Source organism: Pangasianodon hypophthalmus, chromosome 2 (assembly GCF_027358585.1).
Source record: "Pangasianodon hypophthalmus isolate fPanHyp1 chromosome 2, fPanHyp1.pri, whole genome shotgun sequence".
NCBI lineage: Eukaryota > Metazoa > Chordata > Actinopteri > Siluriformes > Pangasiidae > Pangasianodon > Pangasianodon hypophthalmus.
This window is the reverse complement of record NC_069711.1, coordinates 20,044,845-20,069,022: the sequence shown is the minus strand read 5'-3', so window position 1 is coordinate 20,069,022 and position 24,178 is coordinate 20,044,845. Positions and strand designations below refer to the sequence as shown.

The following is a 24,178-nucleotide window of genomic DNA, read 5'->3' as shown; positions in this document are numbered from 1 at the left end:
TTATTTATTTACACATTTATTTATTGGTTTAGGGTTTTTTTTGTTTGTTTGTTTGTTTTTTAATTATATGTAAGTCAGTTTAAAAACAATAATGTCTATATAATATAAATTTAAATGTATTACGGTCATGTTTTTTTTAACTAGCAGCGCCCTCTTGTGTATTAACAGCTTCCTCACAAGTATTTCCGTCTTTCGCCATTTTACACGCAACATCCGGTTGTGCAGCAGCCATTTTGTCTGGTCGTGCAAGTCCGCCCCAACACGGTCACGAACAGCAGTTCCCACTTGTAAAATATTAAAAAACATCGCTCTCTAAATTTCACTTGGGCATAGAAACAGGTTAAGGAAACTCTCTTGTGAATTTTAGGAGGAGAAGCGCTCGCTGGTTTTGGGCTTTATGAAGGTTTATTTATGTCGTGTGTGAGTGCCGCCAGTCGTGTGTTATGTCGAGCGAGGAGAGCTACTTAGCCATCCAGCGCTATTTAACGGACGAGCGCGAGCCCTACGCACCCGGAACTCACGGCAACGTCAAGAGGAAAATCCGCAAAGCAGCCGCTTGCTACGTCGTGCGGGACGGAGTGCTGTTCTACCAGCGGCGGCACCGGGGCCAGGAAGGCTTCACCGAGCTGGAAGTGGTGCTTCAGGCCGAGCGGCGGAAGGAACTAATCGACGAGGCGCACATCTCCAGAGGGGAGCATCTCAATCAGCAGCTCACCTGGGAGAGCCTTTCTCAAAAATACTGGTGGAGAGGTACATCACCTTTACATCTCATATTAACAAGCAGAGCTCAGTCAGACCATTTCCGTCTCCTCTTTCTGTATATAGCTCCACTATATAGCAGTTCTAGGGTATGAACTAATGGTTTCATCCTACACTGTACTGCAGTGCACTATGTTTCCAATTGGGACGGAGCCAGTGGGATTTATCCAGCCAGGCAGAGCTGCTGATGGGTGCTAAAGCTAAATTAGCCGCCGAGCTAATCAGCTAATCATTATTTGACAGCAAGCAACATATCAAAACGCATTGATTCACAAATGTTACATTATGTACGCTTTGTGTTAAGCAGATTTAGCAAATTATGTATTATATGTTAGTAATTAGTAATAGAAACATGAGGCTAATTTGCATCGTGGCAAACCGCATGGCCAAGTCATCACACATTCGTATAGACTTCCCCATGCAGTGCTTTCTGACCGGCAACCAGGAAGCTGAAATAACAATTGGACTATATATTTAAATAATGGTTTATTGTGTTATGGGGAATTGTATTATTCAGACGATGTCATTACTTATTGGCTGTGGTGTTTCAGTATTTAGTTTCAGCATAAAACTAAGGGAGCAACAATTTCCCTTTCCCTTTTCTGATCTTTTCCTTTAATTATGCTTATCACATTATCATTAAATATGAATTGGTCTGTACACTGTTGAAAATACCAGAATAGTCTGACCAGTCTGGTAGTACTCAGACTGAGCTGGTCAAACTGGTGGACATCTTTACCAGCTGATAAGTGCTGGTAGAAAGGAAAGAGTTTCTGAATTATCTTTACTGTTGCTCCATCATAGACAAGCCATTTTTAAGCAACACCACAACAGTAAGGCAGTTAGAGAATCTCAAACCTGATGATGATGATGATGATGGTCTGCCAGCTTGGCCCATGTTTTGGCAGCAAGTAGCTGATCAGACTGAGCAGGATTTTTTTTCAGCAGGGTATTGGCAAAACATTATAGGGATTGTCGTCATTATACATTTCTTACACTGAAACCTGTGAAGATGGACCAGATCTTCCAGCCCCATATGGTTTCTTCTGTGCAGTTCTGTGAGTTGATAAGATACTGAAGTTTTGCATCTGTGGTGATCTTGATGTTCTAGGAATCCTAAAGCAGGTAAAGGATTACATCAGGGACTGTGGGTGCCAGCAGAAGTCGGAGCGTGGGAAAGGCAGTGCTGAGGATGGATCAGCTTCCCGTGGTCCAGGTAGACGAAAGGAGGACGATGAAGAAGAAGAAGAGGAAGATGATCTTGAGGAACTGCATGCCGCCTTTCAGACGAAGCCAAAGGGCTCCAGTGTTGACAAACATGAACTGGTTTTTGTAAGTACATCGTTTGTGTTGAGTTGAGATCTGGGGGACATAAAGAATAAAATGGGCTAAATGTAATATGAAAAAATGAAATTTGCTGAACTTTTCCTCCCATGCAGAGAGACAGACAGACATGTACAATAGTTAAGACATTGTTTTTTTGTGCATTTGCCCTTTAGGTGGACAGTAAGGGTGTTGTAAAGCAGTTCCTGCCCAAACATGGCCAGACCATGTTGGATAAGCTGAATCAGCAGCGGTTAAATAACCAGTTCTGTGACATTACCTTGCTCATTGAGGCTGAAGAGTATCGGGCACACAAAGCCGTCTTGGCTTCTTGTAGTGATTACTTCTATGAGCTCTTTGTTGAGAAGGGTGCTGTGGCCAGCCATGAAGCCGTTGTGGACCTCTCAGGTAATTGCATCTGACATAACCACTTCTGTTACTTGAGAGAGTAATGTATCAAATAGAAGACAATTAGGGTGGTGCAAGAATATGACTTGTATTGTTTTTTTGTGTCTTTTCCTGCCAGGCTTTAGCAAGGCAAGCTTCCTGCCTTTGTTGGAGTTTGCCTACACCTCAGAGCTGACATTTAACTTCTGCGTTATGGCAGAGGTGGCCATGCTTGCACGGCACCTGCACATGCCTGAAGTGCTTCAGATTTGCGAGTCGGTGCACAAAAAAGTGGAGGAGCAGAAGCTAATGGTCTATCAGCAAGGAGACGTGCACACAGTGATAGCCAGGGAAACTCTGCCTGCTCAGCCAGTGGCTCCTTCTGACTCTGGAGCTTACATGGTGGCCATGGAGAGTGATGGCCAGGCAGTGGTGGCTCGCTCTGCACAGACTGAAGCTGAACACTCCATCACCGTTATCACGGGTGAAGAAGGAACAGCCGAATCTCTGGCTTTGCTTGCTGGGGCGACAGTGGATGGAGAGACTATGACTGTGGTCACACACAGTGGCCAGGCTGGCTTGCCCGAATCTCTCTCTATTGTGGCCCATACTGGCCAGTCAGAAGCAGGTGAAACCATGACTGTGGTCACTCACTCTGGGCAAGCGGGCTCAAGTGAATCCCTGGCTGTGGTTCAGGCGTGCTGGACAGTGGATGAACCTCAGGTAGTGGAAACACCGGTAGCAGGGAGCATGGAGCCTGGTGCCTACATTATTAGCGTAGAACCAGGCAAGATGGCTCCTACCGAGAAGGTTCATCTAACTGCATCAGCACCGGCTCTTCGGGAGGAGCCACTGGTCCAGGCTTTAGAGCCTCTACCCCAGAATGTAGTGAGTGCACAACAACCGCCAGCCTCTGCACCTCAGAAAAGGAGGCCAGGGAGACCCCCAAAGGTGAAGCAGCCCCCACCAGAACAGGAACCAGTAGTGACCGAGGTTGCAGAGAGTGTTGCAACGGGAGGAGAGGACGAGAAGAAAGAGGAACAAGAGAGTGTTGACCCTAATAAGAGGTTCCTGAGGAAGAGGTCAATGAGGGAAGGAGGATACGTTCGTCTGCATATGGGACTTGAGACAGAGGAGGAGATGTCAAATACTGTGAAGGTATGAGTGCAGGCTAAATCTATGGCAGTATATAAATATGAAACTGAAAATGATACAGCTTACATGAAATACCTAAGTATAAATGGTTGTTCTTTTGGATGTGAGCAAGTAATGTATTGTAAATTAGAATGTACTATATTAATAGACTGAATGGTCACCTGTTTGTGACTGTTACTTTTCCACAGTACAGAAACTTTTTAGACTAATATCAAAGTTACATACAGTCAGTGCCCTCCAGAACAATTAGCACCCTTCATGAAAATGAGGGGCAAATATTTCTAAAAAAAAAAAATACATGGTCCTTCCCTCTTTAAAATTTTAACATGATAAAATAAAACTATACGTGTTTGGGTTCAAAATACCACTTGCATGCCATATTTTATTCTTTAATTTTTTCATGAAAGGTTCCAGTAATTCTCAAGGCCACTGTATGTACACTCTCTACACCTATTTATACTTAAACATGCAAAACTAGGTGCTAAAATTAGGATTTTATTTTGTTCTCAGACACCTCAGAGACTGGTGAAGCGAGGCCGTGTGTCCCAGTCACTAAAGAGATCATCACCTGACTCTTCTGAAACCGAGCCTCAGTCTGCCTCTGATGGTACAAAGTCACTGCCTGAGGGAGCAGAGGCAGCTGGAGCCGAGGTGATGCCTGTAGAAGAAGGGGCCGCACGAGAAAAAACAGAGGGAGCAGTGGATGGAGAACACACGTGCAGCGAGTGCGGCATGGTGTTTCAGAGACGCTATACTCTCATCATGCACATGCTGAAACATGAGAAGTCACGCAGTTTCAAGTGCACTGTACGTATATACTCTGTTATGACAGCTTACTGTGTGCCTGGTTGAGTCTGTACACAACTGTTAGTCATTTTCTTGCGTAGTGTGTCTTATGTACATGTATGGGGGAAGTTGTATGGAAGTCAGTATACACAGGTGGGGGGAAGTTGATTGTGGTACACACATTGGTTTTTGAACACGGTGAGTGTTGGATTGCCACACAAACGGAAGATTTTTTTTTTTTCCCTTAAATGAAGTGGTGATATAAAAGGAGGTTTTCTGTGGGTGTTTAATTAGGCTACCACTAGGCTGATACCATCTCCCTTCAGTGCTCAGCCTAAAAGCACATTGTTGCTGATTAACAAAAACAAAATGACTGAATAAACACATCCACATGTTCATCGAGTGCCTACTGAGTTCATATTAAAAGCTTGGATTTATTTTGGATTTTTTACAAAACCAACAGAGATTTTCATATGAACGTGGAGAGAATCCACTTCTCACTCAGGTCCACCCAGAGTTAAACTGCTGCAGAGCTTATTAACAGGGAAATTCAAGCACATCATTGATTGCATATTTTATTGGCAAGGACTTGCATCTGTACAGGGCAGTAGAAAATACAGGGTTCTGCTACATGATTCAGAGTTGAGGTATGAGTAAAAATGTCAGAAATATTACGTCAGTCTTATTACATTAAAAAAAAAATCACAATATTTATTGAATTGGCAAATGAATATTGAATTGGGAAGTAACTGCTGTTCCATAACCCTCATATACCGACTTAATAATGCAATACATAATGTGTGTAAATCCAGTGATATTAATGAACGTTGATCTTTTTCCAGCTGTGTAATAAAGAGTTTCAGTATGCCGTCTCCCTCCGTGCCCACTTGGCTCGTCATAAGCATCAGAAGTCCCAGAGATCATCTTTGGCCCGAGGAGCAGCTGATGAGGTTTCGGATGGGTTAGAGGGTCAGGCCAAAAGTCGCACCAAGCGCGAGTTTGTGTGTGACATTTGTGGTAAGACACTGCCCAAGCTGTACTCTTTGCGGATCCACATGCTGAACCATACAGGTGTGCGGCCACACTCGTGCAGGGTCTGTGGGAAGAGCTTCGCCACCAAGCACAACCTGAAGATGCACCGAGCTCTGCATGACGCAGCCAAGCGCTTCTACTGCACCATGTGTGACAAGTCCTTCGTCAGCAAGAGGAGCCTGAATGAGCACATCAGCGTTCATACAGGCAAGCCTAGTACACAAACACACATTCTCAAAGCTGAATAGTAAAAAATACAATTATGCTGAGAACTGCGTTTTTAATATAGCTTTTTGAATTGCTAAGGGTGAAGGTACAAGCACATTAGACCCATAATTAAGCTTGTACCTAAGGTATTATTATTTATTACTTTTTTCACTGTAGTTTTTGTGATTTTTGGTGTGACTTTCTTATAAAATCATATTCGGAGTACGGTGATTTGACTGTGTATGAAAATCACTTAACGTTTGTTTATAAGTGTGTCAGTCATATAACATGTTAAACTGGTTGCTAAACAATTTCCGTAACCTCATAAGTTATTTCTTTCTTTCTTTTTTTTTTTTTTTTTTTTGTTGAAAAATAGGTGAATCAAAATATTTTTGCCAGACATGCGGCGCGTCATTTCACCGGGCATCGGGCCTGAGCAAACACATGAAAAAACATCAACCCAAACCAGAGACCCGTTCTTTCCACTGTTCCCAGTGAGTTTCTATTACACACCTATTCACAGAAATGCTTCTTTATGCACACATTTACAGATAAATGTTACATAAGCATTTTGACAAACACACACATTTGTGTGCTGCCTGTGTTTTGTCCCCTCTCTACAGCTGTGATAAAAGCTTCTACGAGGCGAAGGACCTGCAGCAGCACATGAATAAGCACTTGGGCGTGAAACCCTTCCAGTGCCAGGTGTGTGGGAAAAGCTACAGCTGGAAGAAGGACTGGTATTCTCACGTTAAATCGCATACCGTTGCAGAACCTTACAGGTAAGAGTAGAAATCATGCTAACATGCCTCCTCTGAGACACATGAAGCCAGCCACTGCATTTTTTTACCTGGCAATCGCACAACATTACAGGACAGCTGAACACACTCACCCATAAAGCAAGGCCAATTACGTTCTTGAGGCACACGGCTCCTGAATGATTGCTTAGATTTCATTTTCACTACGTTGTAGGGATTGGGACCATTATTTAAAGATAACGACACAAAATGACACAAACTGCACAACAAAGTGTTCATTGCTTTGTTAGCATTAATGTAGCTTAATAAATAAGCTATTTGTATGAAACACCACTAGAGGCCTGCACATAATGCATTCCTTTGATGCTTTTAGCTCATTATTTGTATAAAAAGAATATAATCACAAAAATGGGACACTTTGTTGTCGTGCCCTGCGTCCTCTGATATAAAACAAGCTTTAGTAATCATTTGTTAGATAAACCTGAGACAGCTTCAGTGGAAACATGCCTAAAGTTCTTGGGTTCCTAACAATAGGGCTTAATTCTGCGTGAATGGAATTTATCCGATATGATTAAATTAAAATAGACTGTTCACAGCAATCATAACACAAAACACAGTCACAGAATAAAAATACACAACAAAATATTGAGCCTGTTTCCACTCAGTAGCCCAAAGTCTGAAGGCATATGATACACAATATTAAAATGTTTAAAAAAAAAAAAAAAAGTTACACACTGATAGTTAGACATTATATTTTATAATATTTTCAGTACAACTATTTATTGTAATATCAAAAATTGTGCACATAAAAGCCACAACAGTATAGCAAACTAGCTCTAGCTTCTAATGTGAACGCAGCTTCATATATTCTGCCATGTCATGCATACACATACAGTGGAGTCCAAAAATCTGGAACCACATGGAAAATCTGGGATTTTTTTTTTTATTATTTAAAATTGGAAATAAACAGAAGGTTTTAGTATTTTGAAATATTTAAAACAAACAAATATTCAATATCTTGAATATTTAATATTCAAGATTCTGCACTATTTCTAGGTCCCTATTTAAATGTAAGCAAATTTATGATATTGAACGTGTTAACTGCTTTGTACAAAACATCAGATTTTCCTCATGCCTGATTTCTTCTATTGAAGCATGTGTTCAGACGACACCCTGTTGGATTTGTTCTAAAATGACTCATAAGGTTTTGCACAAATGTGTGGCGTCCATGGCAGCTTGAGTGCACACTGTCATTAAAGCAAAAAAAGGCGACGTACCAAATATTAAGTAACTCTGAAATTCATGGAAATATTTAAAAGATTGTACTTTTCACTCAAGGTGTTGTCAGTAGTATAATTTGTAATGAAAATTGTTGTATTAAATTAGAAAATGCACAATAAAGGCATTTTCACTAGTGCTCTCAGACTTTTAGACCCCACTGTACATGCATAAGCACATTCACCAACATATATTTGACACATCTCACCTCTGGAGTGTGTTAGGGAGATGAAGTATGCACCCTGTTACTCTTACTATACTGAACATGTATAAGCTCAGCCAGGTTTTAACATGTGAAAGAAATTTGAGATTTAAAATTTGAAAAAGTGGGTATGTAGGAGGGAAAAGTACCACAGACTTAGTTTAATCTAACTCTTAATCTAAGCTCTTTAGTATCTGGATTCCTATACTGGGTCTCAATCAGCCTTTGTGTTCTTGATTAGGTGTAACGTGTGTGGGAAGGAGTTCTTTGAGAAGGCTCTGTTCAGGAGGCATGTGAAGAAGGCCACCCATGGAAAGAAGGGCAGAGTGAAGCAGAACCTGGAAAGGGAGTGTGAACACTGCGGCAGGAAGTTCACTCAGCTCCGAGAGTACCGCCGCCACATGAACAACCATCAAGGTGAACTCACGCAGACACGTACACAAAACAGTAGTTTGCTCGATGCACCTCTTCTGCGAAAAGACAACTGGAAAGTGTACAGAAGGATCTGCACATTCACCGCAATAAAGAAGTCTAGATTTTAGGAATATGCATAATAGAAATGCTCCAACCCTACATCTGCTCTTTTCCTGGTGTTTCATGGCTTGCACATGCATATTGTAATACAGTAGTCTTTGATCATTTATGATGCAATAGCACTTGTTTGTCATGTGTTCAGCATGCATAAATTGCAGGAGAAACAGTGATCATTTTTGCACTTTGACTAGTCTTGCACACACTCAAAGTCTCCTCAAAGGATTTAATAATAAAAAGGTTTATAATGTGTAGATCAAATTTGTTCTCTTTGAGAAAACACATTTGGGAAAGGTCCACTTCAAAGTTTTTCCACTAGATGGCACATCAGTCTTGTCACACAAAGGAACTCTTTAAATAGCTTTTAAATAACTTTTTAAATAACCTTTTAAACATTTATGTTACTAATTACATTTTCTTCAGAGAGGATTTCTGTACAGATATTTCACGATTATTTTTGAGAATGCTGCATTAAATTAGCTTTCCTCCTCATTGAGTATATCGAATATGTAGACTGAAATGGATCCATCATCTTGAACACACGTAGGACTTGTTGAATTTTGTACTAGGAACTACAGAAATAGATGTGTAATAAACTTCTGTTTGAAGTTCACAGCTGATTCACAATGATTTTTCACAATTCTTTCATTGAGGCCTTGGTTTTTAAAACATTGTGTGGTGTAACAAATGGTGTAATTCTCCCTTGTTCAATCCTGTCCTCTCTCCCCATAGGTGTAAAACCGTTTGAGTGTCTGACCTGCGGTGTGGCATGGGCTGATGCCCGCTCATTAAAGCGCCATGTGCGCACACACACAGGTGAGCGCCCCTATGTGTGTCCACTGTGCCAGGAGGCCCACATTGACGCCCGCACATTGAGAAAGCACATCTCCAAATACCATGGCGATCAGTTGCCAGGTAAGATCATGTTAGAGAAGGACACGCTACAGTTTCATAATCAAGGCACCCAGGTGGAGCACGCTGTCAGCATCCTGAGCCCCGAGCTGCCCCCTGAGCTGTGCCCAGCGGAGGCACCCTCTACCACCGAGGAGATTGAAACTGTGCTCATCACAGAAGAGACGGTGGAGGCCATGCAGGCCATGAATGAGGGCAGTGTCACCACGCTGTCGGACCAGAGCATCATGCAAGTGGTGAACTACGTCCTGGCACAGCAGGCTGGCGCAAAAGCGGAGGAAGAAGAGGCCTCAGATATCATCCAGACTATGGAGGTGGAGGTGGCTCATGTAGCCGAGGTGGAGTGACAGAAAGACACACACAGGCTTAAAAGCAAAGAAATGAGAGTGGAGTTGTGTCTAAATTGTGACTCAAATAAACAGTGTACCTGGCACAGATAGTGTCAGTATAGTTACACATTTATTTTTGTTGTACAATATAACTTGAGGAACTTTGAAGTTCTTCCTCAGTTGGAGTGCATGTGTGTGATGCTTTACCCAGCAGTGTGTATGTGAGAGCATGTCCAAGTGATTTGTATACTGTACATATGTAGAAAAAAATGCAGTCTGGAAGAAATGCTAATAATTTACAATAAAGTGCGTTACATAGGTTACAGGAATGTGAGCTCTTATCTACAAAAACAGCCTTTTTTTTAAACAGATTTAAATTTCTGTGCATTACAGATGTGTGGTTTTTGGGTTGACATTTAACTCACTCACTTGGCTGAGAGGTTGTCTGTTGTACAGCATAGCACAAGCAGTACTTCTACATGTACTGATTATCAACCTAGATGACAACCAAACAGTGTTTTTCTCTTTGGTGTGATCCTATTGAAAGTGTATTTAAGAATATAGAAATAAATACATTCAGATATACAATAGTATTAGAGTAAGTTTACTGATAGTAGTAAAATACAAAAGTAATAGACAAAACAAATAGTACGTACATAGATTTGCAGTTTAAAAGCTGTTAATTTATTTTTGCATTTTTGATTTATAATTTGTATGTATTTGTAATTTTGGCAAGATGTCCTAGAAATGGAGTAAATTACTGCTGACTTGTTTAAAATTCTGCCAGCCTTCTATGCTTGCATTCTTCATGATCAATCAGATGTTCAAGTACCATACAAGGAAAACAGCCATGGATATAGAGTGGTTAGAGGCGTTTCTGAAAATCACAGATACAAATAAATAAAAAAAACAACACTTTTTACAATCGATTCACAATATAGGGCAAATTTTATAAAAATAAATGGAAAAACACACTTCAGTAGTGTGTTATTGAAGTACCTTTAGAAATGTGGTGCATAATTACCTATAATGCCTTTCTGAGAATTGTGAGAAGATTTTAAAGTGAGGACTTTGCTTTCAGGACTTTGCTTTCAGGATTTGCTTTCAGGACTAGGGGAAAATGTGCAAAGTAATTAAACACGTCAAATAGCCAGCAACCACTTTCTGCCACCATTACGTCACTGCTGTTAAAATCACAGGTTTAAACGAACTTCAGTTATGGAAATAACTGAGCAATAGTTTGTAGCTGTTTTGTGAAAATGAACATCAGAGAGTGATATTTAAAGGTGTTGCTCATTAATGATACTGTGTGCTTTTGAATTTTGAAATTCCATAAAGTCTGTTGTGGATTCTACCAAAACAAAATGCACTCAGTGGCCACTTTTTAGGTATAAATACCATGTACAACATTCCTTGTTCTTTTTAAATAATATAGTCCCCTTCAAAAGTATTGGAATGGCAAGATCAGTTCTTTTTTTTGGGTTTGAGATCAAAAGATGAATATAAGACAGTGTTCATTTCCTGATATTTACAGCTACAGTCATGGATCATTTTATTAGGTACATCTGTACACCTACTCATACATGCAATTATCTAATCAGCCAATCATGTGGCAGCGGTGCAATGCATAAAATCATGCAGATACGGAATAGCAGCTTCAGGTAATGTTTACATCACCACAACAGTCTCTAAAGTTTACTCCGGATGGTGCAGTAAAGAAAAAACATCCAATGAGCAGCAGTTCTGTGGATGGAAACGCCTTGTTGATGAAAGCGTTAATATCAATCAATCATTGCTTGAATGCCACAGCCTGTTTGAGTATTGCTGTTGGCCATATGCATCCCCTCATGGCCACAATTTACCCATCTTCTAATGGCTGCTTTCGGCATGATAATGCACCATGTCTCAAACTGGTTTCATGAACATGATAATGACTTCAGTGTTCTTCAGCGGCCTTCCCAGTCACCAGATCTGAATTCAATATAACATCTTTGGGATGTGGTAGAACGGGAGATTCGCAGCATGAAGGTGTACCTGAAAAATCTGCAGAAATTGCATGATGCAATCATGTCAACATGGACCAGAATCTCAAAAGAATGTTTCCAACATCTTGTGGAATCCATGCCACAAAGAATTGAGGCTGTTCTGAGAGCAAAGGGAGATCCTACCCAGTATTAGTATAGTGTTCCTAATAAAGGGCTTTGTGAGTGTTAAACAACTTAAAAGCAGCCATGCAAGCCCAAGAAATGACACTACCTCCACCATGCTTGACTGATGAGCTCTTATGTTTTGGATCTGTCTCCACACTTTGGCCTATCCATCAGTTTGGTAGAGGTTACTGCTGATGAGTGGTTTGCATTTTGTGGTATAGCCTCTATATTTCTGCTCTCGAAGTCTTCTTCAAAACAGTGGATTGTGATACCTTCACCCCGCCCTGTGGAGGTTGTTGGTGATGTCATTGACTGTTGTTTTTGGGGTTTTCTTCACAGCTCTCACTATGTTTCTGTCATCAAATACTGTTGTTTTCCTTGGCTGACCTGTTCGATGTCTGTTTGTTAGTACGCCAGTGGTTTCTTTCTTTTTCAGGACATTCCAAATTGTTGTATTGGCTATACCCAGTGCTAGTGCAAAGACACTGTTCATTTTTCCCTATTTTCTCAACTTCAAAATGGCTTGCATTTCTCCCATAGACAGCTCTTTGATCTTCAGGTTGGTTTATCCTTTTTAACAACAAACGCAGTCTTCACAGGCGAAACCCAGGGTTCAAACCAAAAGTAGACATTCAGAGCTATTAATTGTTTAAACAATCAGTCTAACAGAGCACATGAATCACTCACATGTTCCAGTACTGTCAATGTATATAATTTCAGTGTTTTGACTGTGTGAAAAATGGGTAGATTCAAACAAAAGTTACCATATTCTAAGTTGTTTGACACATCTAGATGTATGTATCAGGAAATGAAAGCTGAAATTCTGATCTATCGTTTCATATTCATCTTTTGATCTCAAATCCAGATGTCTTTGGTGTATAGCAGGAACAACAGAATTGACACTTGAGTATCACTGCTGAGTTGAATATAGTGCACTGACAGCAGTATAATGAACACAAATTGTGGATTGAGAGGATGAGAGCCCTGCAATGCTGCTGTACCTGATACACTCGTAACGGTGTCATACACACACTACCTGTGCACCAGAGGTGCAAAATAACAAAGTACAATTACTTTGTTACTTTACATAAGTGTGTTTTTCTCCTTATTATGTAGAAAGTCGTATGGTGATCCAACATTTGATCCATTTGTTTAGATGAGTAAGTGCACATGTCTAAAGAATTTAGATACATTTACCACATCTGCATGCCAATAACAAGTCACTGCTGTTCCACCTTTAATAATATCTGGACATCAGTTGTCCTATCCATTTCATTCCGGATCAATTAAAGTTTATCTGTATTGTGGATTTAACAATAGACATTGTCACAAAGTAGCTGTATAGAAATCCAGATGCAGATTTAGATCCCTAATGCGGCAAGCTGGACGCAACAGTGGAAAGAAAAAAAAACTCCCTGAGACATCATGAGGAAGAAACCTTGAGAAGAACCAGACTCAGAATGGAGACATGCAGATCTTTAGGGTGTCTAGCACTTGTACAGCACTTTCATTGCTTGATAAGGTGCTGACAAAACCTCCATAGCAACAGATGGCATTCAGTCAGTAAGTGTTTTTCAAAGTGATGGCTTGTCATGATATTAGATGGGAGGACTTAAATATAATATCTATCAATAGCTTGACAGTGGAATTGTTAGGGCTGAGCAAGGCAATATATCATGAGGCCTCATCAGTGGTATGGGGCAAAATTACACACACACACACACACTCTCTCTCTCTCTCTCTCTCTCTCTCTCTCTTAAAGACAGATAGGCAGCTGCATTGTTTTTTTTTTTTTGTTTGTTTGTTTGTTTGTTTTTTTAATTTTTCAAGTCTGTTATGCTTTACTGGGTTTATCAAACATGGGGAACACAAAATGTAACCATTTTGTTTAAAAATAAAAAAAAAAAAACATACAGTTCTGTCTTCTGTTCTTTTGTGTAATTTGTACTTTGATTGGACAATGTACAGTTGATCTGCTTTTGGTTTCTCCTCCAACTGTATGGATCTACAGTCTGGGCTAGAAAGAAATCAGCCCCAGCATCACTCCTTCATACCATTCTATCCAAAAGTCCAAAATAATCTATCTTAAGACATTTGTTAACAGCCAATCATCTGGATGTCAAAAATGAAACCTCATATATTGTCTTTTTTCCCGCCCCAGCTGTCCCTGGATGTGCCTGATGAACTAGCTGAGTGTTAATAATAATAATAACCTTTATGCCTGAGCTGATATTGCATAAACAGCCGGCATTAGGTGTTAAAAGGCGGAAATGAATGCTAGGCTAATGCAGAGGTAATATAAGAGCAGGTCAGTGTGACATGTTTGCTCAGTGGCTGGGCAGGACCACATGCTCTGGGCTGCTTTTACAGCTCAGTTTTTTTTGGTGAAGCTCGGCTGAGAGTATTCAGCCTCATCTAGCGGTAAAATGTGAAACACACACACACACACGGTGTTTCCGCGGCGTGAGGGACTCCAGTTCAGTAAGTGCTCACACTCTCATTTAATTCACCTGCATGTCTTTTTGAAGATTTTCGGGTGTTTGTAACACTGTGATAAATAGCCATTTGTTGTTGTTGTTGTTGTTTTTGGATCAGGTTAGTATTGTGAGATGAGCTGTTTAAGTCATGGCGAGGAATGTGATTCCGTGGATTTGGCTGAGGAAGCCCATCTACATACAGGTAGGGGCTGTTAATTGTCTCCATCAGTGTTGCTAGCTGAGGGATTCATTTCCGTCTGCATTATTTTACCCGGTTTCACGGTGTATTTAGCACAGGTTTATCTTCTCATGTCCAAACTTTCCTCGGCTCCCTTTTCCTCCGTGCCGCCACTCACCTTATCTCATAGCCGTTTTCTACGTGTTTTTATTTTCTATATAATACATATGAATTATAAACGTTAATTTAGCTCGCTGCGTTTTTTTTTTTTCCATTTTTTTAACCCCCACCAGCGGCTCACCCAAGAGAGGAGATGAGCTGTCACCAAACTGAGGTTGCTACGTCGCTAAAGCACGTCCTCGCGCCCTGCGCACGCGCCGTTACTGTAGCAACAGCGCTGATGGATAATACTGGCTTTATAGCTAGCTAGCTGTTTATCAATATTTCCCGTTGCCTTTTTTAAAACGCTGTGAAAAATGAGTCCAGTCAAGGCTTAAAATAACCCACCGTGCTGCTGTAGCGTGTGCGCCATGAGTAACAGCTTCATTAGAAACTCTTTTTTGATTACATGCAGAGTCGAATGCTAAATCATATCAATATTGGATGTACAAAAACAAACAGATCAGTTTTCGCACTGCGTTTATAGCATCCAGTAATATCCTGTATCACATAACATTAAAGAGCAACACCAGGGAAATTAAAGAAAGGTGTAACAAAGACATAATCTGACACTTTAATCTTAAATTCTGATCAAAGTGTATGATCTAGAGTAGCCTAATGTTCCTTTACTGAATTAAAAAAAATGTGTGTATGTGTGTGTGTGTGTGTGTGTGTGTGTGTGTATGTGTATATATATATATATATATATATATATATATATATGTATATATATATATATATATATATATGAGAGAGAGAGAGAGAGAGAGAGTGAGTTCTACATGTACTGTGTCACCATGAACTAGATTCACAGCTTATTTGATCAACAAGCTGTCTATGTTAGTTATCCTACAACCCAGTCCATTAGTGAAGCAGGCAAGCTTATATTGTTCACTAATGCTAATTCTTCACTCACTCTCTGAGAGGATTAAGTGAAACAAATCGAACAAATCCACCAGACCAAAGTTACAGTCGGACTGAACTAACTGGAGTCTGTGTGAGTTAAAGAGCAACAACTCTTTTACCAGCTGCCAAAGCTCAGGCTGATCTGGTCATTCTCTCCATCTTCCTTATTACTTAACTAAATTGATCAGTCCATACCTAATGAACTTACTGTTGTGTTATTGTCTTAAAAATAACTTGTCAGTGATTTGACACTAGTAGTGGAAATTCAGAAACGGTTTCCTTTCCACCAGCACTTACCAACTGGTAAAGATATTGTATTGTATTTTATTTTATTTTACTTTTTTTAATTACTTGTCTTGTAATGTTGGTTTCTCACACCATGGGTCTGAGGGAAACGAAATTTCAATCCTCTGTGTGTCCTGTACATATAGCAGAATTGACAATAAAGTTGACTTTGACTTTGATGGTCTACAAGTTTGACCAGCTCAGTCTGATTGGCTGGTGTTAGCTGGTCAGGCCAAGCAGGGCAGTGAAAATGATTTTTAAATGTATCACATCGTCTTATTTTGATCATTTTAAACAGTGCAACTTTGGTTAAGGCACTGGGTTACTGATCAGAAGGTTGGGGGTTCAAGCCCCAGCACTGCTAAGCTGCCACTGTTGGGCCCTTGAGCAAGGCCCTTAACTCTCTGCTCTGGGGTGTTGTATCATGGCTGAAACTGTGCTCTGACCCCAGCTTCCTAACAAGCTGGGAGATGTGAAGAAAAGAATTTCACTGTGTTGTAATATATATGTGACAAATAAAGGCTTCTTCTTCTTTATCAGCATATCTTCAGCATAATGTTGTGAATAAGTAAGACACATGCCACAAGGTCACCTTGAGCTAGAGACACAGCTTATTTGATTAACAAATTATAGAAAAACTCTTCACTCTGTTTGTCTGACATCAGACATGCTTTGTTGTCCCATAGCTTAGATAGGAAACAGTAAAAATCAGGCCACTGTAACTGACTGAAATTTGTCAGAAGAGATTTTCACAAATCAGTTCTACTGCAAGTAGAGAAAAATTACAAAGACAAGAGATGTATTGACACAGCTTTTGCAAAGCTGCTGCACACACATCTGTGGGGCTTATGGAGAGCTGCATCCACACTGCTTTAGGACTGTTTTTAATTCTTGTTCTTGCTCACATTGTTTTTCAAACAAGATTTTACTTAGCGTTCCTGAAGGTGACATGAGCATGTGGAAAAAGTGTACTTTGTCACTGAGTGTTGGGAAAACTAGGGGTTTTTAACCTTTTAGCAGTCTTCTGTGGATCCCTTTAACACATTAATATTCTGAGAACACAAGCCAACTGTCTAAATATCAGACACATTATGCGAACGTGTACCATTGCATTTATTTACTGGAGCCATGAGAGATTTTTTTTCCCTCATACTGTCTACTCACAATACCCAAACCCATTAAATTAGATTAAAAAAATTTTGTGCCATATTAACAGTTGTGTCATTTTAACAGTCCTAGTTTTGTTAAAACTGCAGTAACATTCAAGTACACAGATTTTTTTGAGTTATTGTGCTTCAGATAAACCGATTCAGTTTACGTGGCCAGTCTAAAAGGCTCCTAACTGTTTATAATAACTATGCAAAACAAATTTAATCAACTGTGTGGTCATATGCGCAAAATTGTGGACCCCCTGCTCATGTTTCACAATGAGAATAATTTTATAAAGAATGACTAATTGTTGCTAATATTTGTTTAATACCTGACTGTGCTTTGTTGGAAACCGTCTTTCTGAGGTTGACCTGTGGTTATATCATGGTGTTTGGCAGCTGGTGACACTGTCGAGGTTTGCCCAAGGGGGGCAAGACAACAGGAATATAGGCTGTAGAAGTTGTTCTTTAATATTGTTTCAACAGCTACAGTATTAATCTTGTACCGAATTTTGATGGGGTGGAAGTAAAAGTAGTTTATCCAAATTTCCTCGCCCATGAAAAGGACTGTAATATATAAAACAATAGTGCAATTTGTATTGGTAACAGTAACTGGGCATCAGTGACTTTCTTCTTGCAGAGCTGGCAGTTTCCTGTGTAGCATACAAACGTCTGATGGATATAATAAACCACATTACTTACTCTTCATTTGTATGGAAACTTGAGCCGTACAAATTAAGCTTACATTAAAAAGCATTGCTATTTACTTTCTCAGTGAGGTCCAGTTTACCTGCACAGCTACTGCTATCAAGTACTTGAGACCCCTTGCATGGCTGTAACAAACCTGCTGGTTTATCTTATCAGAGTATTAGTTCAAGCAGATTGTGAGATTGATGTTTTTGGGAAGTGCCAATTTTCAGGGGATCCCTGTGGGACCAGTCACAGCAGCAGAGGTTTAAGCACAAGGGGAGAAAGCTCCAAGCAAAAGTAGAGCATCAGGATGAATCAGAGTGTAAAGAGCCAGAGCAGTAGAAGTGTGTGAGGATCTGGCACCAGAATAGGTAAGATCTTATCCTACAGTGGTTTAAAAGGGTGTACAATGTGATCAGATGGCTGTTACTATCAACCCCTACAGTGTTCAGTCTTCAGAGGAAGTAGGGCACCAGTTCAGATCAGTTCAGAATAGATTGCAGCCCATTATCTATTTTCTAACAAACAAAGGGAAACAAACAGTTCATTTTGAAATCAATGTTTGCTGCACCGATCTCAATCTCGGCCAACTGAGTCTGAGGGCAGTTCTTTCAGCATGTCGGCCTTAGTTGTCCATGGACGTGTTGTTGGTTTTCATTTCCTTTTATCTTTAAATTTATGTCATGGCCCAGTGTTTGAGCAGTGATGTCTCAAAGTCAATGAAAGAGACAGTAGTTTCATGGGACTGGGCTTTTTTCTGGCCCACTTTATTCCTAATGGGAGCAAGGTGGAAGCTAAAAAAGCCTTCACTGCCTTCCAGCCTGCTTGGATAATGTGCTTCTGTCTGGAGAAGTTGAGGATCAAAATCTATGTATTCCACAAATACACTCAGTACACCTGACTTGGTAAATTAGAGTGAGACAATTCAATGAGCAACATAAAACCTATGCAACAATTTGCAGCATACAACCTATACACTGTGGAATCTTAGGCACAGCTAAAGAAATTCTGTAACGTGAGTATGCCTTCAAATATAATGAAATTACATGAAACATTTTCCAGTTTCCAAGTATCAGAATAATTACTATATTAAGTCATCTATATAGTGAACAGTGAAACAACTAATAAAAATTTAGTCTTTGCATTTAAAATGGCATAAATTCTCTTAGATGCACTCTTGTGCTGTTTTCTAAGGAAATTGGCTTGGAGGTTGTTCCAGGCTTCTTGGTAACAGAATGGTATGAAGAATCGAGGCTGGGGCTGATTCAGCGTAGCCCAGATGGTAGATCCATTCAGCTTATCAGAGACTGTCACGTCAAGAATTTACACAGAGTGAAACACCCAGTAGATTTAATTTCCATTAATTCCATTAACAACATTGTCCAGTCAAAGTACAAATTACATAAAAGGACAGATGACAGAACCGTAGGTTTAGTGTTTTTTGATTTGAACGAATATGTTACAACTTTCTGTTCACTATGTTTGGTATTCAGAGGAAATGAAGCACTAGAGCATTAAGGGCTTGATGTACGTGCAGTTGCCTTTCTGCTTTTAAGTGTGTGTATAATAGTTTGCCTCACATCATTCTTAATATGCAATGGATGAGACCTTATGATATAATGTATTGCTCAACTCTAATAGTTTAATTGATCATCTATTGTCAGATCAGCTAATAACATGACCAGCCATCACTGTATATTGTTATCAGTACATATTAATGTTTATTTCTGGCCTACATCCAGATTTTGCTTGAAGATGTTTACAATCAAAGGCAATGTCACTGTATTAAGTAGGACTATATAGCTAAGTGTTTCCTTAGCATTTTATTTATATGTAATTTTTTTGGGGAGTGGGGTTAGATTTTGGAAAGCTGACAATTTGGAAGGGTCTAGGAACCAATTTAGCCGAAAGCATTTATAGTTTACAATGATTTGATTGTAATGTTGTACAGAAAGATGGCTGTATGTAAAATGGAGCCACATTCTTGATTCTGTTTCAGTCTTTTAGCTGCTGCTGTTTACCACTGGGAGGAAATCAACTCTTCTGTGACAGGTTTATATTCACATTTCTCTTAACCTTTCAGTTCACCTCTAGGGACGTCCAGGTCTCTGTTTAAGTGACTTTCAACCAGAGAAATAAATTACTGTAAGCAGTCAGCCATGTAGGAAGGACAGAGGACTTGCTTTCAAAGCACAAATCAGGAAGCAGGTACATGTTCTCTAGTCTAGACAAGTCCAGATCTCAAAGGGCTTTCTAGACCCAAGGATCTATAAACTCTTTGCTCTATTTTAGATTTCTTATTACAGTTGAGAGGGAAATTCTTAATTATGCATCGAATGTCATGCCTTGTTGATGCACCGTGACACAAAATGCACAGAACACGTTTATAGTGCTGTATGAAGTTGATTAAGTCCTGCTTAGCGGAAATGTTGGCAGGAGATCAGCATTGTTGTTGAGCTGAAATAAGCCTTTGTCAACTACCAGCAAAAAACAAACTTACGGGGGAAATATATAAAAAAACGCAAAATGACCTCAGTTTGTATTGTATGTTTCAATATTCACATTTTGCATCATTTTTGCATCATATGGTTCAAGTTCTATAAAAATGTGTCTGAGGCTTTGCAGCACTTTAGACTTCAGCCCTTTTATTTTTTTACACAGAGGAATTCACCCATTATTCAGACTTTACTTCTGTGTAGCGTTTTAGGTTGGTTAATGTGGTTAAAAACATCTTCCGCATCTTAGTCTGTTATTAGTTCAGGGCCACTTTCTAAATGGGAGCCTTATTTTAACACTGCTTTGGGCTACAGGCTTTGCCAGTCGTCCAGCCTGCTTTTTTTCTGTGCCCGTGAGAATTGAGAACTGAGCTTTCAGTGCACAGGGAACTGTGTCACAAACTAAATGAGGTTGCACAGAGAGGGCAGTTAGAAATGTTATACTGCATCTACAATTCAAATACATAATCTAGGGAATAGCAGAGATTTCAGTGGTAAGTCATAACACGGATAGAATAAACAAATTTGATACCTATTCAGACATTATACAAAGACATAAAGCTTTGCTTGTTTGTAGCTTTAGCAGAAATAAATCTCTACGATCTCAGCAAGACAGTACTCTGCTAACAAAACATTTCATTCTTTTCATCTGAAAAGAAATGAATGTATTGTACATTACTTGTGAGAGATGCTTGTGATGTATATGTGGATCTGTAAGGGTTGTTTTGTAGGAAGTTTCACGTCCCCGCTAGGTTCCACTTTGTAGGCGGATGCTGTCGTGTTGGACTTTCGCCAGTGGGAGGCTGGGTCGGATGATTGCCGGTTGTCTGAGATGAGATTAATCAGACTACCTAGCAGCCCATGCTGCCTGTGTGACATCTCCATCAGCAAGCTCATCTCCTGGGAGGAGAAAGAAGCACAGGCATGCTGTGATACAGGGATACAGGGTTGCCAAGTCCGTAGGTTTCCCATGGAATTGGGATACTTTGGACTTGCTGCTGCAGGTTTTTTTTTTTTTTTTTGTCTGAAATTGTGTGCCTTGTAATTCAGAGTAACGTAACTACAGACTTAAAGGTTCAATAGTCAATATTTTTCATTTCTTACTAGTATGAATAATTTGGAAAAGTATGTAGAAATTAGAGAAAATAATAGTTTAAGCCATTATCTCAGAACAAGTGTATTACAAAGCTGAAAAAAACTCACTTTGGAAACCTGCTTTCCAGTCCAGAAGTTTTGTTTACTTGTGGACTGGCCTCTTGTCAGTCATTTTTTAGACACCACCCCCCCCCCCAACACCCCTTCACTTCTTCATAAATCATTATGAGGAGAGGCTGCATGTTTATAGAGTTGTAACTTGGCTTTCAAGCAGTTGAATGTCTGAGCGCATGTCATGACAGCCCTTGTAACTCTAACTCTATTTGAACAACCATAAGTTTTGGGGCAGAGCTTTGTGCACATGGGAGGAAATGGGGGCAGGCTCAATGATTAAAGAAATCATTCAAATTTTATTCAACTCTACCGATTTAACCTCTAGAGACCTTTTTTTCCCCCCATAAATCTTACCTAATGCACCTTGGAGTCTGCTGAAAACTGAAACAAAATTAATGTTTTGTGTTGTAAATAAACTCAAAAAACCTATGGAATGCCATTAATTAATTAATAGTATCATTTCGTTAAAGTCAACAAAAAAAAAATTCCCCACAGAGAACACTGGTGCATCTTAATCAGATATGTTGCTTTTTTTGAGGACTGTTTTTTTATTTTTTATTTTTTTAAGGATAAAATTAAGAATTAACTTGGTGAGTTGTATGATGAGTGCTTGGTCAGCTTATCCTTTAAACCTTTGGTACTGTTTTCTTTTATAGGTGATCAAATCGAATTACCCAAAACTGGCAAAATTGGTAATATACTAGACTCTTAGTCTGTCATTTTTATTTGAATGCTTGTCATCTTCTTATTCACATAACATCGAATTAGTGCTTCCTATTTTTTTATTTTAAATTGTCTGTTTTTGTTACATCATTTTACATTTCACAGCAAAGAAAATACACAATCTGCTTCTTTAGTCTGCATTTTCTGTGTACTTTTTTTTAGCTTAAAGGTAAGTGCTTGTGTTTAAAATCCTGTCACACTTCTACTCAAGAAAAATCCACCAACCTCAGAGAAGCCCAGAAAATCAACATAAGTAGCTGTGTTACTCAACTCTGAATAGGAGTAACTTACCCTGTGTAAATATTAACTGAAATTTTGTACTCAAGTCCCCAACTCTCTATATTCCCTGCAGTATTTAAGGTGAAATGGTGTATTAGCCTAGTGAAATAAGATTTGTATCTATGATAAACTCATATGCAATAAAATATAGTAGACAACCTTTACTGTATGCTTGTGTTTATTGTGCATCCTGGGGTTGGTATACTCATTCTTACAGGTGTTCTTTACTTATGACAATATGCAGTATGTAAGAATATTGTTAGGATCTTGATGAAAGAGCTTTTTAGGAACACTTCAAGATTTTAACTGTGCCTATTTAAAACATATTGCATGATATTACTGTATAAATATGATGATACAATTGGCAATGGAATTAGACAAGACTATCGGGTTGCTTTTGAGATACACTATATGGCTAAAAGTTTGTGGACACCTAACCATCACACTCGTATGTGCCTTTTGAACATCCCATTCCAGATTTAGTCCCCCTTTGCTGTTATAATTATCTTCACTCTCCTGTGAAGGCTTTCCACTAGATTTTGGAATGTGGCTATGGGGATTTGTGCTCATTTAACCACAGGAGCATTAGTGAGGTCAGGCAGTGATGTTGGACAAGGAAGCCTGGTGCACATTCGGTATTTCAGTTCATACCAAAGGTGGGCTTGAGGTCAAGGTTCTGTGCAGGCCACCTGAGTTCTTCATGCCAAACATGGCAAACCATGTCTTCATGTAGCCCGCTTTATGCACAGGGGCATTGTCATACTGGAACTGGAACATAATGTTTGGGCCTCTTAGTTTCAGTGAAGGGAAATTGTAATGCTACAGCATATAAAGACATTCTATACAATTGTGCGCTTCAAACTTTGTGGCAAAAGTTTAGGGAAGACCCTCATATGGCCGTGATGGTCAGGTGTCCACAAATTTAGCCATATAGTGTAGATTTGAATAGCTGTTGGGCTAGTTTTGTCACATAGATCTGGCAACCTTGCTGGGAATTCTTCACCTTCTATCTTAAATTGTTTGTACCTTAGAGCAGAGAATAATTATTTGTTTATCTTGTATATAAACTCGTTTATGTTTTTTTTTTTTTTTTTTTTTTTTTTGCTTCAAGCACAAGATAGTACCACCACTCTGGGAAGGCAATGATTTTGCATGTTATTTTTGTCTGTGAGTTGTACTGCCACAGCCTTTTGCAACCACAATTATTTGCCGAGCATCCATCTGGAAAGCAAATTGAGTCATTCCATTTCACAGTGCAAGATAAGCGCATGTCCCGTTTCGTACTTCTCCTTCCCAAACAAAATATAACCCCCCCCCATCCTTCTAATGCCAAATTGCACCATTCAGATTGTGTATGAAACAAAGGGTCAAGCCTCACTGCAGGGCTAAGAAGCTGATTGTTATTTCCTCTCCACCATTTGTGTTTTGCTAATATGTAGTACAAGCAGTAATTATCTCTCTCAAATCTTGCCCCATCTTTATCTTTCTCGTTTTCTCACAAATACAATTTATGGACCTTAGCACACTCTGGGAGCCCACGCATTGCCTTTCATATTTACAGAAAGCAGTCCCACCACATTTCTGCTCCCCACTGTTTTGCTCTTTCTCTTTCGTCTCCTCTCTTTTCCTCCATCATTCCTCCTCTTTCTTTGACTATCGTTCGATCGTTCATCACTCTGGTGAGGAGGGGGCCATTAGGAAGAGGGCACAGAGGAATCACTTTATGAACATGAATTATGTATGGCTGATAAGGAGGCGGCAAAAGCAAGCATGAATGCAATACTTCTTTCTTTTCATATTTCTCCCAGTAGCAGAAGATA

At 39.6% G+C, this 24,178-nt stretch overlaps 2 protein-coding genes across 2 annotated transcripts in view; both read left to right on the top strand.

Moving 5' to 3' along the window:
• Window positions 1-215: 215 nt before the first annotated feature.
• On the top strand, window positions 216-9,982 carry zbtb11 (zinc finger and BTB domain containing 11). The gene is made up of 10 exons (XM_026921732.3): window positions 216-750; window positions 1,871-2,091; window positions 2,259-2,490; window positions 2,609-3,627; window positions 4,135-4,431; window positions 5,253-5,649; window positions 6,026-6,143; window positions 6,273-6,431; window positions 8,129-8,304; window positions 9,151-9,982. Exons 1-10 carry the CDS (start codon window positions 444-446, stop codon window positions 9,675-9,677), a joined length of 3,453 nt encoding a protein of 1,150 aa, XP_026777533.1. The 5' UTR covers window positions 216-443; the 3' UTR covers window positions 9,678-9,982.
• Window positions 9,983-14,059: 4,077 nt separating this feature from the next.
• The window catches only part of dipk1ab (divergent protein kinase domain 1Ab), a 29,389-nt gene continuing 19,270 nt past the window's right edge, over window positions 14,060-24,178 (top strand). The window contains exons 1-2 of the mRNA XM_026921212.3: window positions 14,060-14,290; window positions 14,405-14,488. Of these exons, the coding sequence (XP_026777013.1) occupies window positions 14,435-14,488 (54 nt within the window). The 5' untranslated portion in view covers window positions 14,060-14,290; window positions 14,405-14,434. The remainder of the gene's footprint in view (window positions 14,291-14,404; window positions 14,489-24,178) is intronic.

Coding starts and splice junctions, on each gene's coding strand:
- zbtb11 (XM_026921732.3), top strand. CDS start 444: ATGTCGAGCGAGGAGAGCTACTTAGCCATCCAGCGCTATTTAACGGAC. Junction 5,650..6,025: donor GCACATCAGCGTTCATACAG/GCAAGCCTAGTA, acceptor GTTGAAAAATAG/GTGAATCAAAATATTTTTGC. Junction 6,432..8,128: donor ACCGTTGCAGAACCTTACAG/GTAAGAGTAGAA, acceptor GTTCTTGATTAG/GTGTAACGTGTGTGGGAAGG.